Source organism: Capra hircus, chromosome 7, assembly GCF_001704415.2.
Source record: "Capra hircus breed San Clemente chromosome 7, ASM170441v1, whole genome shotgun sequence".
Lineage (NCBI taxonomy): Eukaryota > Metazoa > Chordata > Mammalia > Artiodactyla > Bovidae > Capra > Capra hircus.
This window is the reverse complement of record NC_030814.1, coordinates 73,178,591-73,197,516: the sequence shown is the minus strand read 5'-3', so window position 1 is coordinate 73,197,516 and position 18,926 is coordinate 73,178,591. Positions and strand designations below refer to the sequence as shown.

Genomic DNA, 18,926 nt, shown 5'->3' with positions numbered 1-18,926 from the left:
CTTAGAGCCACCAACTGCTGGGAACACGTTGCTGTACAAAGCCATTTCTAAACAAAGAAATAGGTAAAGGTCTAGGGAGGCAAGAGTTGGGGTGAAAGAGAAAGGAGAGAGGAAAACGCTTTTCTTAAGGTGTAGACTTCTGTATCACTTACATCAGGATGTTGGTTAACATTTTTCAGATGTTTCAAAAATGCTCAGGGCATTAGCAGCAAAGAGTGATATAGGTAATCCACAAACTTGTTTACCCCCTAAATAAAACCTGAATTGACTGCCCAAACCATGGCTTCTCCTTGGAGATTCACAAAGGACTCATTTCTATAAACTTCGGAGATAAATTTTCAAGCTGTTTTATCTATTTCTTTTTATACCTGGCACTCAGTTTTTCAAACTGTGTTAGTTGCTTTAGTGAAATTTAAGATGCATGCTGGAATAAAGACTCATATCATTGAATCTGTTTCTATCTTCTTCTCCTTCCTTCCTTTTGAAGACTGACTTTTGAACAGGACATAGAGCGTGGCAATACCGATGGCCTGGGGGATTGTCACAGTAAGTGGAGTTTTTATCCATGCTTGTTTTTGGATATTTAGTCGATAAAAGATGCTTTTATAGAATGGCCTAGAAACATGACCCCACATGTGAAATTGAGTGCAACTGCCTCTAAAACATGCAAAAATAACATAAATCACCTTCTAAATATCAGAGAAAATAGTGTCTTTTGAAGCCACAGTTGTCAATGCTGTAGCTGAAAATGCTGGCACCTAGTTCGTTATCATAAATGTGAAACAAATTCCCTCTTGAGGATGAACCTGTAGCAGAACAGTCAGCTGTATCAGCATTTCCACTTAAAAACCAGTTTTACCAACACAACACTGTAAAGCAATTTTCCTCCAATTAAAGAATAAAAAACTATAAAAAAAAAAAAACCAAAACACCACTAGTTTTGTTGTCTTTAAAAATACAACATTGGCACAATGTTTAGACAAATGATTTAAAAGGTTGATCACTGAACTCTGTTTTTCCAGTTGAGTGGGACACTATTTACTTTTCTTGAACATATTGGCAAACAAAAGTAATTATTTTTTAATTAGACTTACGTTTATTACCATTTGCAATAAAAACAAATGTTCAGAAAGAACCCACTAAGTACAAAGTGATTCAAAATACCCTTTTTATAAGAACTGACCTACTATGCTAAATCTCAGGGTTCATTTCAAAAGTTATTCAATTCAGTAACTCAGTCGGGTTCGACTCTTTGCAACCCCATGAACTGCAGCACGCCAGGCCTCCCTGTCCATCACCAACTCCCAGAGTTTACCCAAACTCATGTCCATTGAGTCGGTGATGCCATCCAACCATCTCGCCCTGTCATCCCCTTCTCCTCCCGCCTTCAATCTTTCCCAGTATCAGTGACTTTTCAAATGAGTCAGCTCTTCACATCAGGTGGCCAAAGTATTGGAGTTTCAGCTTCAACATCAGTCCTTCCAATGAACATTCAGGACTGATCTCCTTTAGGATGGACTGGTTGGATGTTAATATTGTAGTTAGAACTTTATATAAAGGATCCTAGTCAAAACTCTGCCCAGCTGTTCAGTGATCTGATTAATATCCATATTCTCTTGAAAATGCTTTATTAACACTAATTTAGAGAATGCCATACCCTTGAAAAATGTTTAGTTTGCCATGTTTCAAAATGTTATATGTGATGAATTTTCAAGAAGCTTGTATTCAGAATGGCACCAGAAATAGCTCCTAGGGGAATGAAACTCTTATTACTTCTGATACTTGATTCGATAATGAAAATCATGGATATAACTCTCCATCTTTGAGCCATGAGTCCTGAAATGACGGACTCTAAGGTGCCATTTAATACCTTACCTTTTCTGGAGAAGAGACATAATTAAATAAAGAGGGCTACAGACAGCCTCATCTCCAAATTCTTGGTCATATATATTTTGGGTTTGCAAATATATACTGGCAAAAGCTGCTTCTTTTGTCTTTTTCTTACTATGTCCTCACACACAAAATCTGAACTAAGAAGTAGACATAGGAGACAGTGGCATCACCGAAAGATCTGTTAGGTGTGTACAGCTAAACAATGTGATGTTTGATTGGTGGACCTTAGTCAAGTTGACCCTTTCCAGTGTCATTTTTAGGGAAAACAGACTTTCGTCTGTATGTGTGTCTATGTGAGTGAACTTAATTAGCTGACATCAGTGAATGTTTTCTTCATATTTTTATGAGTTGATGATAAAAGCATCTGTAGAAAAAACAGGGGTATCGATGTGGGTTGAATAGGTGCACAAATGAAAAGTGGGATCGTGTTACTGGCTCCCTGAAGTGCAAGCTACACCACACCCGGGTCCCAGCGCGGAGCTCCGGGCAGGCCTTCAGGTCCAAGGTCGGAGATTTACCCTTCAGTCTCAGGGGTCCAGGCTCCATGTTTTTGTGTCCCCCATAACCTGACACCCCATTCCCAGTGAGGCACATAGGGTGCCTGCTCCAGGCAGCAGGTAGTGACTTTTCTAGTGGCGTCTCTCATCCTGGGCGCTCACTGGAGCATGACCTACTTCTGTGAGTTGTTACCTAGTCACACGCAGGCATTCATAGGACTTAGATATCTGGTGCACAATGACTCTCGCACAGAAGTTTTAGGGGAAATGAGGAAACCATAAAGAGCCAGTATCAGAGGCTGAGGAGCAGGCTGAGTGAACCCATGACATGACCCAGATACACAGCACATATATACATGCGTGCGTGCACACAAACAGGATGTTACCTCTATGTGTGATTTTTATTTTTGTTAATTTCCTAACTTAAACCCCTGCTGAGGTCAGAACATTATGATACCGGACAGCTCCTCACAGCACAGTTGGGAGGATGAAATGAGAGGGACTATAAGGAACAAGTGCTTCGTAAGTGTGGTCCAGAAGTGACTCATCTTATCCACGTACACGTCCCTCCTGATGGAGCAGGGCTTATGTATAATCGCAGTTACCCTTCTCTGCACTCACGCTTGCTTTTTCTCTGCCTCTTGGCAACAAAGGCATGACTTTGAGGAAGCCCACTTGGTAAAGAGACACAGGGGTATGAAACTGAACCAGATATGAAGCATCTTCTGTTACAAGCAGAAACTAAAAAGCACTTCCTTAGTCTAGGCCTTGTATGTTAGCGCAGCTCTGTATCAGCTCATTCCCACTGATTACAAAAGTCACATCGAGCAGCGTGTTAAACATTAACTCACTCACTCCTCCCTTTTGTCTTTCAGATTCCTTCGTGGCACTGAATGGTAAGGAAGATGTTACTGATAATTTAATGGCAATGGAAATCTATTTGTGAAATCCTATTTCACTAACCCTCTTGAGTATTTCCGAATCTTATGTTTCTTTTTCAGTTAACTTTTAAATTCTCATTATTTTTTATAGACATTTCGACTCCTCTACCAGATCATGAAATGTCTTACAACACAGTCTATGGTCAGTTTGTGGTTTGGTTTTGTTTTCTTATTCTTCGAGCCACTCACCCTGTGGTAGTTTAGAGTTTTCATTCCCAAACATCATGGACCAGATCCTTTGCTACTCCAGGGCCCCAATTCACTAAAATTATTCATAGCTTTCATGATGCTTCAAATATTTCTCTACATATATGAGACAACTGACGTGTGAGAAGGAGTCTTACATTTTTAATCCACGTAACATGAAATATAATCCACATAACAGGAAATATGCCAACCTTAGGGAGTTTGGTGAATGCATTTAATGAGTTCTTGAGGGAGAAGAAATTGCTTTTGGACATAAGTACATCCAAGATAGAAGAACAGTGCTTATAAGTAATAGGCCACAGCTCCCTACCTGATTCCCCAAAATGCTGACTTTCAGAACAACATCCTCTGCAGGAAAAGTCCATACAGAATGCAGATAACAAGTTCTTAACAGGCAAAACTTTCCAATATAGCCATCAAAATTTAATCATACCTGGAGTATGAATTTGTAGACCTATCTTCAGTGACATTTCTTTAAATGTATATAAGGAAGAGTTATGTAGTCAAAATGATGTGCAAACAGGATCTATCCCATTGTTCCTGCTCTGAAATACACAGACACTATACTAAATAAAGCCCGCAAGTCCATAAACAGATATTCTGAGCTCTTTATAAGGAAAGTGAATATGTAGTTGAAATGTTCCAGTTCCTTTTCTCAAAGCTTCCCCAAATGTTTATTAAGGTAAACTATTCATGTGGTTTTATTTTTAAAGATAATGAACAGCACATATGTAATGGCAAATTTAAGCTTCTGTATTATACCGGGGACTACAAGTTTCATTGGTATGCAGACATTTTATCATTTTTATGTTTTGAAATACATAACAGTAACAGCTCCAGGTCAGTCTTTCAACATAGAGGTAGGTAACAGAGGAAGAGAACAAAATAAAGGAAAGAAAAAAGAGAGGAAAAGAAAGCAAGGTAGATTTAGGATTCAGAAAAACAGTTCCTAATGGCTGCAAATGTGTTTAATAGCTCTGTGGAAACTGTCACTCCTGTGTCTAACTAGCGTCAATAAAACGCCTCCTTGAAAGTCCTAAAGTTTATCTTATAAATGGTGGCTGTACAGATACAGAAAACAACACCCAGTCTCTCCTGTCATGAAGTGAGGCAGTGTGGAGTCAATAAGCCCACTAAATTCATCCACCTTTAACCTTCTCTCATCTCTGATTCAACCCAGAATACTGAACCCCAACAACTAGGAGAAACATTCCTCAGGAGGCGAGTGTCATGTAGCTCAGTGTGCCCTTCGGAAAGAGAACCCAGTTAGCATCTGCTCTTTTCAATATCATACTTTGCAATCATTTCCTGTAATTGAATAATATTTATCAGATGTTGAGAAATTCAGGTCTTAAATCTCCTTGAACCAGCAGGCTCCCCAGCATTCATCAGTCGGACTAAGGCCAACTTTAACTCCCAGGTAGTTTCTCATATAGATAGAATAATTAAAGCATGGGATGCTCTTCGATTTATGGATCCCTCTTCCTGCCTTTACGAAAGGAAAGGAACTTATTAATTCCTCCACATTAACACTTTAAAGGACAATCCCCATTGGCTCCATCAGTGGTTTCTGTGATGACACTAAAGAAGAGTTGGAATTTTCCTTTCAGCTAATAATTCTGTCCATTTCAGGCCCAGTCTCTCCAGTGTAAAGTGGTTAGATGATTAACTGACCATCAAAATGAGGGCTGGTTCAGTCAGTACTTACAAAAGCACAGGAGACTTTATTTACACCAACTACTGCAAAAGATGCTTATTTTGAATCTAATAAACCTAGAAGAGATTTAATTCATTCATTTGCAGACATCTGCTTAGGGCCTACTATGTGCCAGGCACTAGACTAGGTACTCTTTTTGTACCATCAAAAGAAAAACCAAATAGCTGTTTTTATGAGCCCAGATATAAACAAGGAAGCCAACCCCAAAGTCCAAAGTGCACCCACTGTGTCTAGCCATGTCCTTTACATGTTCCCATAATACTGAAGCCCAGTGGCTGAGTACAGACTCATAGAGTGACCCACAGAACAAGTACTGCCTAACTCTGAAGAAAAGAATCATTCAATAACCCATGCAAACTCTGCATGGTAGAAGCTCTCTGCAATACCGATTACATATACAAGAACCCCTTTTTAGTGAATTGGACCCTGACTGTCTTCTTCTCTCATCCTCTCTTGTACTGATTTAGTGCCTCCTCTGTGTCTAATTGGCTACCATCACCTTTAATAGGTTAGAGTAGTTTGAAGGGTCTCTAACCTCTGGAATTATTAATACAAAGACTTGTAGATATAGAGAAACAATTTGATGCATACTGGAGTTAACTTTTAAAATCTATTTCTTGGTATATTGTAAGAATAATACATAATTAGCTCCACTGATTAAAATTATGACTTTTCGTATTGGATTAACAAGACAAAATTATAGGTTCCAAATTGTTGACCTGTAATACCATATCCACAAATGATTGCCTATTTTTGTTGCATGATTTCAGTTACAGTCTCTTAGGGAATGCACAAAAGCAACATAGCCCATAGAATCAGACTCTAAGAAGAAACATGAGTGATACCTATTTAACAGTTGGAGAGGTCGTAATAACAAGGTCAGAATAATACACTTCTTTGATTTCAAATGAAGGACGGCTGCTTACGGATGCTTTCACATGGTAGTTCTAAAATTCCTGAGAATCAGGCACTGCTTTCTCCGACTATCTACTTCCACCACTGACACACACTGTCTGTCCTCAAGCATACGTTTCAAAGATTACAAGCCTCATGCTGCTCTATTTTTTTCTTCCATTTGAGTATATACGATGCATGGTTTCTCTAGATTTACATGGAGAAAACGGAGATGTGGTGGGTATTAAACTAACATTTCAGCAATAGGCAGAAGCTGATTTCTCACATTTGCGCGCAACATTTTCCTACCTAACTACCATCTGGTCCATACTAATTTCCTCTCATAGCCATAGCTTTCCATTACCAATGACTTTTCCATGTATTTGCAGCATATGGTCCAGGAACTCTTTTCTACAGAGAATGTGTCCCTTAGGCATATATTTCCCCTAGATTACCGTATTAAGAAATGTTCTGCCTAAACCATACTTATGGCATTACCATAAAATTGCCCCTTGAACACAGTTAAATTGAAAGCGCTCAAAATGCATATCAATTCAGGTAAAAGAAGTTCTTGCTGCTTGGAGGAAAGGCTTCATTTTTCCTCCCCCTTCTTTCTGACTCACTACTAAGCTACTTCTCACTGTTTGGGTGCTGAAGTCTCTCTTAGGTTGACAGTATGTTTCATGAGAGCATGGTTAATTCAACAGCAGAAAATAGAGGCTATATTTTAGACCTCAATATAAGCATAAAGGAAGTAAAAGAAAGTCTGTATTTCCAATTCCAGGTTATTAATTTTCCTACTCGTGTTCTCTTATCAGTATTGGGAGATGAAATGTGAAACCCAGAAATGTAAAAAACAAACAATCTAGATGCAAGCATTCTTGAGTTTTAAATGAACATGTTTTTAGCGGTTGGATATGAACTAGACTCTTTGCAGCAAAGCAGATATTGGAAGCTGTGTAGAAGCCAAACAAGCCCTACACAGAAAGAGGCCTCTTAAATGTTACCAAAGCTTTGTGGTAACATTTTAAATGTAGAGCTCCCATGGAAATCCTATAGCTTAGATACTCACTTGGCTTGCTTGCTTTTCCCCGCTTTAGTCACACACACACGTTATATATATAACCATGTATGTATATGGTTACATGGTCTGTAATTTACAGTATTAAAGTCTCCTGAAAATCCAACTTGCAATAATAATTGTGAAAAAGAAGAATGCAGTGCATTCACTAGAATCTTTCTTTCTGGTGGCCGGCATTTTATTTATCACATGTGTGGTGATCACAGCCCGAGGCAGCAGTCACTTGTGAAATCTGTCCTACTTTCTACCAAAGGCATCAAGTACACGTTCACAGTAGTTCCCTGATGTCTTTTTAAAAATTGTTCAAGAGGTTGCTTCTATAGGTAAGATGGTTTAATAAGCCAAAGACTCCACTTGAAAATCATAGAGAGGTTATTTTTTATTTCCACCAGAGAGAACAGGTAGTGGGGCTTCTTTAAATCATTGTGACAGTTTAGATCAAAGCACCAGATGCGATCTGCATTTAACCTTGTGGGATGATAGAAAGGAAGGCTTAGCAACGTATTCACAGGAAATGTCCAATTTCTGCCATAACTCCCAACCTGGCCATCCTTCTTCTAGCATTATCCTGCAGTAGGCGACTCTGGATCTCAGGAAGCTCTCCCTTTCTAGTCTGAATCGTATTAGTCATGGTGGCCTCAAAACCCACCTCTCACGGGTATGAGTCAGGAGACCATGAAACTTAACTTGGTTTGAGTAAGACACAAAAGGCAAAGCCATAACAAGGCAGAACAGTTGAGCCCTGTATTCCAGACAGGAGGGCTAGAGCAGCTCCCTTTAGAAAGCGGAATGCCTGTGAGGCTGCGCTGCTGCCAAATACTAGACACATCCTCCGTGGGAGAGGCTCGGGGCAGCTGAGTTGTCTGTGACAGGGCAGAGACTCACCCACTACCATACACCTGCCCCATCATCATAAATGTCACCCCCAGAGTGGACACATTCTGCCTTAGTGCTGCTAAGGGAATACCGAGGGACTCTGATATTTCCTGAGCACCTACTATGTGTCAGACACTGCTAGGTACTTTCAGCATGATGCCACTTTATCTCCCAAACACTGGAGGCCTCTATTTTGTGCACAAGGAAAACCAAGGCCCAGGGAGGTTAAGTGATTCCCTCGGGCTTACCCAGCAAGCAGGAGAGACAAGACCTGGCCCTTCACCCCCTAACTGCAAGTTCAAGGGCTCTTCTGCCGAATCCTACCACCAGCCTTATTATGTCTAGGGCAATCCCCTTTGAGTCTTTTACCGCCAGCTTGGGTGTCCCACCTCCTGGCCTCTGAGCAAAGAAAAAGCAAGGGTCTCCGGTGATGTCTTCCCTAACTGTATTTGTGATGAAAACAGGGCACTCCAGTTCCCTCCTGCCCAGCACCACCACGTCCGATTCGGCGGCTCAAGAGGGGTATGAGTCTAGGGGAGGAATGATGGACTGGAAGGAGTCACCCGACAGCACAGACTCTTTGGGGGCAGTGTCTTCCCATAATCACCAAGACAAGAAGGGTAAGGCCTTGGAAGCACCTCTTCCTCTGTGGGGAGAGGGAGGGAGGAGCGGGGAGGACTGTGTAACTGCTTCCAGCTGAACCGCAGCAGCGTTTAAGGAACGGACCTCCAACATACTCTGATGGAAAGCGTCTCAGAAAAGACTGCAACCCAATCCTCTGTGCTAGGCTTGATCCGAAATGATTCCCCGACCAAGGAGAAACCACACAAAACAAATAACACATCCTCTCAGCTTCCTCCACCCAAGAGAGGCATGGCTTGGCCCAAAGTGGACACTGGCTCCTAAAGTCCGTTTCCACTCCTCTTAGCTCATCCAGTGATTTTTGGATCCTCTTTTTTCCCCCCATAATAAGATGAAATGCAATGCGGGCTTTGGCAAGTACATGGAATTGCAGTCAAAGCCCGTTTAATCATGAATGGAGAAGTAGCAGAGTGAAGTCTTTTCTGGCTGGTCCCATCCCTCACCCTTACAGGGGGCTGAATCTGAACAGAGCCGAGGTTCTGAGACGCACTTAATTGCCCTTAGAGGACAACAGCTAAAACAAAAAATATGTTATTTAATCAAGCAGAATTGCTATGCATTTAAAATGGAAAGGAGGCCGTGCTAAATGAAAGGGACTCTGCTGTGAACTGTCCTAAATTCTCCCCGGCTTTCTTTGCTAGAAACTAGAGACAGGAAATGTCATCTCTTTTCTCGCCATTTGCTGCTTCTGGTAACACATCCTACTTTAGTCGCAGCTGCAACCAAAGAGGCCTTTACTTGTCCAAAAACCAGTCCTGTAAATCAGAGACTGAAAAGCTCAGTTATGTTGTGAGCTGTTTCTCCCAATTCAGCATTGTTTACTTCTGTATGTTTTCAAGAGTTTCATCCAAGCGGGGGTTTGAGTGTCGAGGGCAGACCAGCTCTGGTGACCTTTGGAAGACAGTCTCTGTCCTGTCCTCCCCCACAGGTTTCTGTATACATACTTCCATCTCTGCTTTTAGAGAATGTTTGCTCGGCAGATTCACGCTAAATTTTCATCCTTTTTTTTTTTTTTCTGGCGGCTCCTCTCCTGAGAATGCCGTACACTCAGCTGCTACATGCCAAGCCCATGTGGGACGATGCAGCCCCTTTAACTTGTGAACTTACTCCCTTAATCGATTTTATTATTCTCCTGTAACTTCTTACTGCTAATATGTCCTGCCCCCCCATTTTTTTTTTAAAGAAGCTGGTGTCTCGGCAGCCACTTAAGTTGGTGAGACCCCTGCTCTTCATCATCTCAAGACACCACCATATCCATTTGTGACAGGGCAGAGCTATCACCGCAGGCTATACCAGCCCTAACATGTGCCGCTATTTGTTTTGTGTGGCTCCCGACCATAGATGTGTTAGTCTTGGCCGACTACTCAAGAAGAGACAACACAGTAAAAATCACATTGTGTTTGCCCACTGCAACTTGCTGAAAAACCAAACAGCCTTTCCAGTAAAGCATTAAATATGTCAACCAAATATCTAGCAGTTGGTTATAGTCATTTCCTCCTCACTTCCCCGAGACGGATGGCGAGAATTTTCTCCAGTCGTTAACTCTCCCGGGGGATGGAGGTTATCAAAGAGTCCAATTAACACTTTGACAGATCATTTGAAAATTCGGCATTGTTCATTCTCTTGGGTCTTATTATGAATATTGACAAAGCTGGAAGCAGTCTACAGATTGTCAGACAATGGTGGCAGAGGTGATTGCATGGGTGTTTAACATGATCACTGTTCTCGTGCTGTTAGCTCTTTGCCTTGCCCTGTCAAATTGGAGCTTCATTTTTTTGACAACTGATTATGTATTTGATGGGGCAACGACAACGAGTTGTTATGCCGAAATTGAAAAAAATTAAAATGTGATGTAGCTTAATGTTCCTTTTACCATGATTTTTTATGATTTTGATTTCCATTTTGCTCTGAAGTGGTTTTTTTTCTGTTGAATGTTCATGATTTATTTCCAACTTAATGTTCATGATTTATTTCCAACTTTTCTTTGGTTTTGCCAAGCGCTGTGTGGTATGACTTGGTGATGGCGTGACTCTGTTGGAAAAGTCTTGTTTCTTTTCTGACTCATGATGACGTCCTTTAACTTGACCCAATCTGTGATCCCCTTGCTTCTTTTCATTCCCTGATGTGGGTGCCTTAATGATGTCACATCCGTGCGTGCAGCATCTCCTGGGATGCAAGAGTTTTGTGGGTTTTCTGCGGGCCTCTGATGGGTCCTCTTTTCACTGGGCCGATTGTCTCATGGGAATGTGACATTTGTGTGCCCTGGCTTTAGGAGCTAAATATACTCTGGAATTGTTTCTAAAATACCACACATTTCCCCGCTAAGCAGAAAATGGTATCTGCTGACCAGTTAGCTGAAGAGGAATCAAGTGTCTGGTGCCCTTTTTACTTTGGCTGCTGGGCAGTGGGGGGAAAAAGCCAGTGAGCAGATGAGCCCAGAGCTCTGCTCTGCAGAAATGCTGAGCACCACTGGGCTGGTCCCCTCCTGGTCTCGCTTCATCTTCCAAACAGTTCTGCATTTCCAGAGTATGTTTGCTTACCTTTTTCTTTCTTTCCCTTGCTGTGTCTTTCGTCTTGATTTAATTCTGTGCGTCCCCCACATTCTGTCAAAGCACCGTTCCTCACCTTGCAATCTAACCCCCTTCTGCTACCATTGTTCTCAGCCTCCCCTTTTCAAAATATTAATAATAGATGCCAGCCCTCTGCCCCTCTGCGGACCGTTCCAAGGCTCTTTCCTTCTACACTGGGGGGTAGTGTTCCGACACTGTTTGTGTATATACAGTCATGCTAACAAAGTGTGAGAAGAGACCCGCAAAGCACACAGAAGCATTATCACAGAAAATGAAGTAATTTTCTCTCTCAGTAACTGGCCTTGCCCTTCATTACCCTACTGGCCTTGTCTAATGTCACTTGTCCTTGTTGCTTTTCTTTAGAATTGCCTGATATCTTTCAAGCCCTAGATTCATTAGGAAAAAACACAGCCAACTGCCCTGTTTTATCTCTGGCTCCCTAGATGTCTGGAGCCTCTACTAGCCAGCCCTTTAATCACCAAGCTGATAAATTAGAAGCAGCCCTGGCTACTTCTTTCTTGGTTTTGCCACATTTAAAAATATGTATTATTTATTCATCCTATAACTATTGAGGTGGTAATGGGTAGTTACAAAGAGGCTCTAACTACCTATGAATAAGAAAGAAAATCCAGTTTATTTTTAGATTTGGCTTGTCTCCCCTCACCACCACCCCCCCTTCCCACAGCAAAAGAAATAAGAGCTTTCTTTTCTAGGTTGAGCAATAGAGAGAAGTAATAGCCACTCTTGTGCCTCGTTTCTGACCCAAAGTAACAGTCCTCTAAAACCTGATTTCGAAGAAGACTGCAAGATAGGTGAGGGGAGTAGCCAGGACAGCTCTGCCAAGAGAATTGTGGAGCGTAAATGTCCGATGGACACAGGGACCACTGCCCTCAGGACACAGGAATAAGCCAGATGAGAAGAAAATCTCCTTCAGAGCTTATTTTCCAGAGTTCTCGTGAGTTCTCAGAAAGCTGATGAAATAGTCGATATGTAGAAAAATGTTCCCATTGGATTGGAAGTGCCAGAGCTGTAGTATGCATATATATTTTGGGAAATCTTTGAAACAAGTTATTATCACATTATTATATTTAGTCAAGAAGATGTGCTCAATTCAGACCAGGAAAAGATGTAGAAACAGAATTTAAATTAGAGATCAAATGAATAATTTAAACTAAAATGTACAGCAAATGCTGAATATATTTTAATCAATGTACAAGCTGTTTTGTAAGCAATTTTTAGTCTGGGAAATAATATTCCCATAAGATTCAGAAGGTCTATAAAGGCTGCTGAGTATACTGTCCACACTTTCTAACAATCCTGAATGGAACTGCATAAATCATAGAGTTTATCAACAATCCTCTTTACAGCCAATTCTTTATTCCTCAAGTACATCATAGCCTCCAAGGAGGACACATCTTAGGTCACATCTTAGAAGAGATGATTTAAATGACTCAGAGACATCATGGCCTTCAATACCAAATCATACGGTGGAAAGTCAATGCCCTTGTCATTTCTCTTTCCATCTTCTTCGTTCTGTCAACACAAAAGTCTGTTTGGTGCTTTAACAACTCCAGAAACTCACTGCTACCCTTTTGAGAAGACAGAACAGGCTTTAGATGGCTTTGCCATGCAGCTGAAGCTAGCTGGAACTAACTCTGTTTTACTTTCAGTTAATTTGATTTGGGGGCTTCCCAGGTGGCTCAGTGGTAAAGAATCCACCCGCCAAGGCAGGAGACACAGGAGACTCAAGTTCGATCTCAGGTCAGGGAGATCCCCTGGAGTGGGAAATGGCAACCCACTCCAGTATTCTTGTCTGGAGAATCCCATGGATGGAAGAGCCTGGTGAGCTATCGTCCATGGGGTCGAAAAGAGTCAGACACAGCTTAGCGACTGAGCATGCAGTTTCATTTCTGTGGTTACCTTCTAGTTATGAAAAGTGACACTTTTTCCCATTTATGATAATGATATAAACTTTCTACCTGAAACACATTTTAAGGGCAATTTCTATAAAATACTAAGTAAATGTGGATGTAGGAAGTAGAGGGATACAGGAATACTAAAAGTAAATAACACTGTAGGTGAGACTCCTTGATTTGCAGCACTATTAGCTGACGACTAAACTGTGGGTCAGAGAAGGCAATGGCAAGCCACTTCAGTACTCTTGCCTAGAAAATCCCAGGAATGGGGTCGCACAGAGTCAGACACGACTAAAGCGACTTAGCAGCAGCAGCAGCAAACTGTGGGTAACTCTGGCCTGGAGCAATTAACAGAGTACAGTGAGGATTAAATTACCATCAAAACTGTGCTTCTGGCATTTGGAAGAACGAGATTGAATGAGGATGCTACCTTATACTGGCTGGGCTCTGACCGCTTCAATTATACGATCTAGTGCTCTTCTGATTTCTCTTCCAACTACAGAGCTTTGTGATTAGAGATGAGAAGTTTGGTCAAGTAGGAATCAAGAGCATGATGGATTTAGACTAAAAAATTAGTCATCCTAGGCTTGTTAGGCATCTGGAGAGATGCTTTCCAGACCAGCAGTGAGCATCCAAGTATAGACGACAGCTCGTTACTTCCCTAATTGCGGCCCAGGGACAGTTTACCTCCAGCTCTTGCACTTTTCCAAGATCTGTAAGGACTCTTGTGCTACAGCGCATCCGGCTGGCCTGGCAATAACCTTTCCTTGACCTTTTCTTTCCCTTTTCTCTCTTTCAAACTTTACCTACTGTGAGTCCCAAACCCTAGAGTCAGAGTTTCATTGTGAACAGACTAAGAAACCCCATTTTCAGACAGCATATTTGGTAACAGAGTCTAGCCCAACTGCTTCTGCATTTTAACCATCTGTAATGCTTAAAATGCCAACAAAGGTCCATATAGTCAAAGCTATGGCTCTTCAGGTAATCATGTAATGTACAGGTGTGAGAGTTGGATCATAAAGAAGGCTAAGTGCCAAAGAATTGATGCTTTCACACTGTGATGCTGAAGAAGACCCTTGAGAGTCCCTTGGGCAGCAAGGAATTCAAACCAGTCAGTCCTAAAGGAAATCAACACAGAATGTTCATTGGAAGGCCTGATGCTGAAGCTGAGGCTCCAATACTTTGGCCACCTGATGTAAAGAGCCAACTCATTGGAAAAGACCCTGATGCTGGGGAAGACTGAAGGCAAAGGAAGAGGGGGCAGCAGAGGATGAGATGGTTAGATAGGATCGCCGACTCAATGGACAAGAATTTGAGGAAACTCCAGGACACAGTGGAGGACAGAGGACTCCACGGGGTGGCAAAGAGTCCGACATGACTTAGTGACTGAACAACAATGCTTAAAATCTAATGGATGAAGCTTTTAAAACATCTCATTTCTCCCAATGGGGAAAGAGATCTCTTGGCTCCTAGCAAGTCATATGCAGGTGATCATATATACACAGAAAATGATTGCTGATGAAGGTAATAAAGGCAGAAAAATAAGCATCTTTTCCTGACTCGTAAACTTGGACTGCACTTTTTTTCTGCCATTTCTTCAGTAACATTAAATAACAAAAATGTTTTCTGAGGAGTCTTCAAGCAAAATTTATTACTGGCTCCACTGCACAGTAGTGGATGCCAATAAGGAGTTAGAGGCTAAACTGGAGATAGACAGAGTTCTTGTCCAAGAAATATCAAACTGCCAGACAGATGAAGCACACACAGACACAAAAATGCACCAGAAAGTCTTTACGACCACTGTTATCCTCATTCACAAGGCAAAATGGTGCACAGCAGCTTTAGAAAAAGATATTAGACAACTGAAGACAACTTGGCTGAACACGTCAAGGACACAGGACTTGGGAACAGTTTCCCAGCCCCTTTTCTTTAGTCGCCCCCTTCAGTACCAGTATTATAGCAGTCATATATCACTTGACAGGGAGGATGAGGGAAAGGAGGTGTCTTTGGTACAGAACTCATATTTTAAAATTTTGTGGAAATGCTGGCAAAGGTGGGCTCTTTTTGAACACTCTGAGCTTTATTTCAAAAAAAAAACTAAAAGCTCAACAGTAATTTTCATAGTTTTTACTAATAAAACCTATAGTATCACAGCCATTTTTAAATGTGCTAGAACAGGACAGTCTTGGAAGCAAAAGGGGTTCGGGGGGGGTTCTGTTTGACGGGGAGGGGGCTGCCAGTGGGGAGACAAAGGGCTGCAACTTCCACTTAACAACCAACAACTAACTCAGCCAGGTGGGAGCATGCCTGGCGAGGCCCAGGGAGATGGGGGACCGGTGGCTGTTTTCCCCACAATGCTTTTGAGTAAGACTTCACTTATTTCTGGTTTTGAGAGGGAGAGGAAAGGTATCCTTCAAAATTCATAAGAAATTTGGCATCTACGTCGTTGCTGATAAAGAAAAATACAATTCATGAAATGTAGTCCATTCATATAGTTTTAAATTTGTAAACTGTGCTATACCTGCCCCTTAAAGATTTACTATCATTGTTATTATGCTCTGTTAAACTGTTTTAATCTCCAAAAGTTTAGAGTGAGTCTGAAGAAGAGTGATGCGTAACGAATAGATATGCATCAGCTGGGGGTGGAAGAGCAGGGCTGCTAACATTAAATACAGAGTACCCAGTTAAATGTGAATTTCAGAGAAACCATTAATAATTTTTAGTATAAGTGTGCCCCACCTGTTTCATGGGACATGCTTACACTAAAACATTATTATTTATCTGATGCTGAAATTTAGCCAAGAGTTCTGCATATTGATTTGCTACCTTAGCAATTCTATTGAAGAGGCTGCTGATAATTTATTCAGTAAGTATATAAGATTTAATCTGTAGTCTACATTTGCCCTTTAACTCTTAGGAAATTTATAGTAACCTTTATAAGAGCAATTAAAGTAAAAATTTCATTCTGGGAAAAAATATTTTCATTATATCTAATTCCAGAGAAATATCACTAAAAGTTGTATATGTGTTTGGATATTAGGGTAATTGAAAAAATTATCACTAAAAGTAAGCTTTCAAGTGTCACTTTTAAGTGAAGAAGGCTCAGAAATCAAATTGTTCCTAAACAAAGACAAGATTAAAACCACTGTTTCTAATTTTAATTTAACCTCAGGTTTTTTATCAACTATTATGTAACTATATGGGGTTTTTTCTTCTATAATTATTTGGATGCCTTTTTTTTTTTTCATTTCTCATTTCCATGACTTTGAAGGAGATGAACTAGAATCCAGAGAGCACTAGAAAATAATAGTCAATTTCACAGTTAATTTAATCTAACAGCAAGTGTAATAATGGTGACACTAACCCTAGTCGCAAAGAAAGCCATGCGTTTCAGTCACTCAGTCGTGAGCGATTTTTTGCAACCCTCTGTCCCTAGGATTCTCGAGGCAGGAATACTGGAGTGGGTTGCCATTTCCTCCTCCAGGGGATCTTCCCAACCCAGGGACTGAACCCAGGTCCCCTGCAGCTCTTGCACTGGCAGGCAGATTCTTTACCACTGAGCCACCTGGGAGGCCCCAAAGATGTAGTAATTTAACCACACTGTAGTAACATTAACCCTAGCTCAGTTGGTAAAGGGCCTGCCTGCCATGCAGGAGACCCAGGTTCAACTCCTGGATCGGGAAGATTCCCTGGAGAAGGAGATGGCAACCCACTCCAGTGTTCTTGCCTGGAGAATCCATGGGGCCACAAGAGTCAGACACGACTTAGCGACTAAACCACCAACCCTAGTATCAAAGGGAAAACAGCAACTTTCCTTCATTTCTTTCTTCATGCATTCAAAACATTTGGCAAACATGTGTGCTATATGGGAGCCTTCTGCTGAGTGCTACAGTACAGGCTGATCTGATTCACAGAGCCTATACGCAAGGAGCCTGCAGATTAGCAGGGGGTTAGCAGGGGCCCACAGGCGGCCTCCTGGCTAGCAGTGTGGCATGGCAAAGGCTGAGAGTTCAGAGAAGCACATAAAGGGTCAGAAAGGGAGCTGATATTGAAATGCTAGTCTGCAACCTTAAAAGTCACGCCCAGGGGTTTTGGCTTTACCTGTAGGCAGCGGGTGGGAGGGAAACACAGAGATCAAAGAGACTGACAGATGATAGATAAATAATAAATTGATTATTCAGTCCTATAGATTGTTAATTACACATACACAATATGTTTGGAAAATGGAATTTTCATCAGTTTTGAATCTATAGTATTTTTCTACATATCACTGGCACTTTCTACAGCTGTTTCATGCCGAACTAAGACCTCTGTGCTGGTAAAGCTGAGCCCCAGACTCTGCCTTCTCTGTCACTGGGTAAAACACTGGGGCTCAGGGCACACGCCAGACTTCATCCAGAACAGATTTTGAAATGGGGGGCCAAGAGGAGACTGAGAAAGAAATGATAATATAATTCAGGGTGCCACCATTTGGGGCTTCCCAGGTGGCACTAGTGGTAAAGAACCCACCTGCCAATGCTTTTACTAAATTAATATTTCTTTGTCACCTGCCAGAAAAGGAATCTATTGGTAGTCTCTGATGTTTCTTTGAGGCACCAAGGAAAATGATCTATTGTGAGCCGGCCAGGCACTGGGCTCTCTACTGGATGACCTGGAAGGTTCCCTGTGAGCATGGGCGTTTGGGGGTGGGGCAGCGAGATACCCACGTGGTCAGCTGTAATTGTTCTTTCAGCCGCACAGGCAGAGATGTAGATTTGATCTAATTAATTTTGTATCCTCTTGACAACTTGCTAAATTTATCTGGGGTCTTGATGAGATTATTGTGGAAAGGGTAGAAGGAAAAGAAGTTAAATGTCAGCCATGTAGAAAGCTGTTTCGTCTCCCTGCCTGCCTGAAAGTGCACACCAATATTTGAATTTTCTCTTCTAGAGATACCAATTAATCCTTTTATCTTCACCTAACATCATTTTCTAAAAAAAAAAAAAAAAAGGACTCAAATTATGATTAGAGAGACTTTAATTTTTTATTTTAAAATCAGCAACTTAAATCTTGGGGTGTTAAAAAAAATCAGTTCACCTCTAAAAGTGCTACTTACTTTAATCTGTAGCTACTTTTTTAAGCCACATCACCCTTGACATGAATTCATTTTGCCCCATCTTTTCCTTCAGTCTTTTCCCCCCCTTTCTCTCCTATCTTTTGCACAAAAACACACACAAATGACAAAGTTTTCTGACAGCTTAATGGAACTTTCAAGGACTACAGGGACTAGGTTAGGCATGATCATATTAACTGAACATCTGGTGTAGTTAAAAATGTGCTCTTTAATTGGCTCAACTGCACTGTGTTCAGCTAAAATTTGTTTTGTCCTCACAGTAAAATTGGGAAGAGTCAGTGTGTATTTTGGAGCACATATACTAATGGGAAAATAATACTAGCTTTGTCTCAGAACTCTTTCTGATAGCCTCGTTTCTTGGAGTTAAAAAAAAAAAAAATGCTTGTTATATACAGGTTTGACTTTGCAAACCTCACTGCTCCACAGACAAAGTAGTCTAGCAAGGGCAAAATGGTGGAAACAGGGAAATTTCTTGAGGATAGCCTCTCTTTTCTTGACGTTATACATGAGAATGGCCTCAAAAGCTGCAAGAGTTGGTCAGAATACATAATTCATGCCATTGCTATAGAAGGAAAGAGG

At 41.3% G+C, this 18,926-nt stretch overlaps 1 protein-coding gene across 3 annotated transcripts in view; it reads left to right on the top strand.

Moving 5' to 3' along the window:
- Window positions 1–18,926, top strand: part of SEMA6A (semaphorin 6A) — a 131,370-nt gene that overhangs the window by 97,868 nt on the left and 14,576 nt on the right. The window contains exons 16-19 of one of the 3 annotated variants that reach the window (XM_013965389.2): window positions 488–546; window positions 3,266–3,286; window positions 3,423–3,473; window positions 8,571–8,726. In XM_013965389.2, the coding sequence (XP_013820843.2) occupies window positions 488–546; window positions 3,266–3,286; window positions 3,423–3,473; window positions 8,571–8,726 (287 nt within the window). The remainder of the gene's footprint in view (window positions 1–487; window positions 547–3,265; window positions 3,287–3,422; window positions 3,474–8,570; window positions 8,727–18,926) is intronic. The other 2 variants (XM_018050662.1, XM_018050663.1) reach the window with 2 other exon arrangements.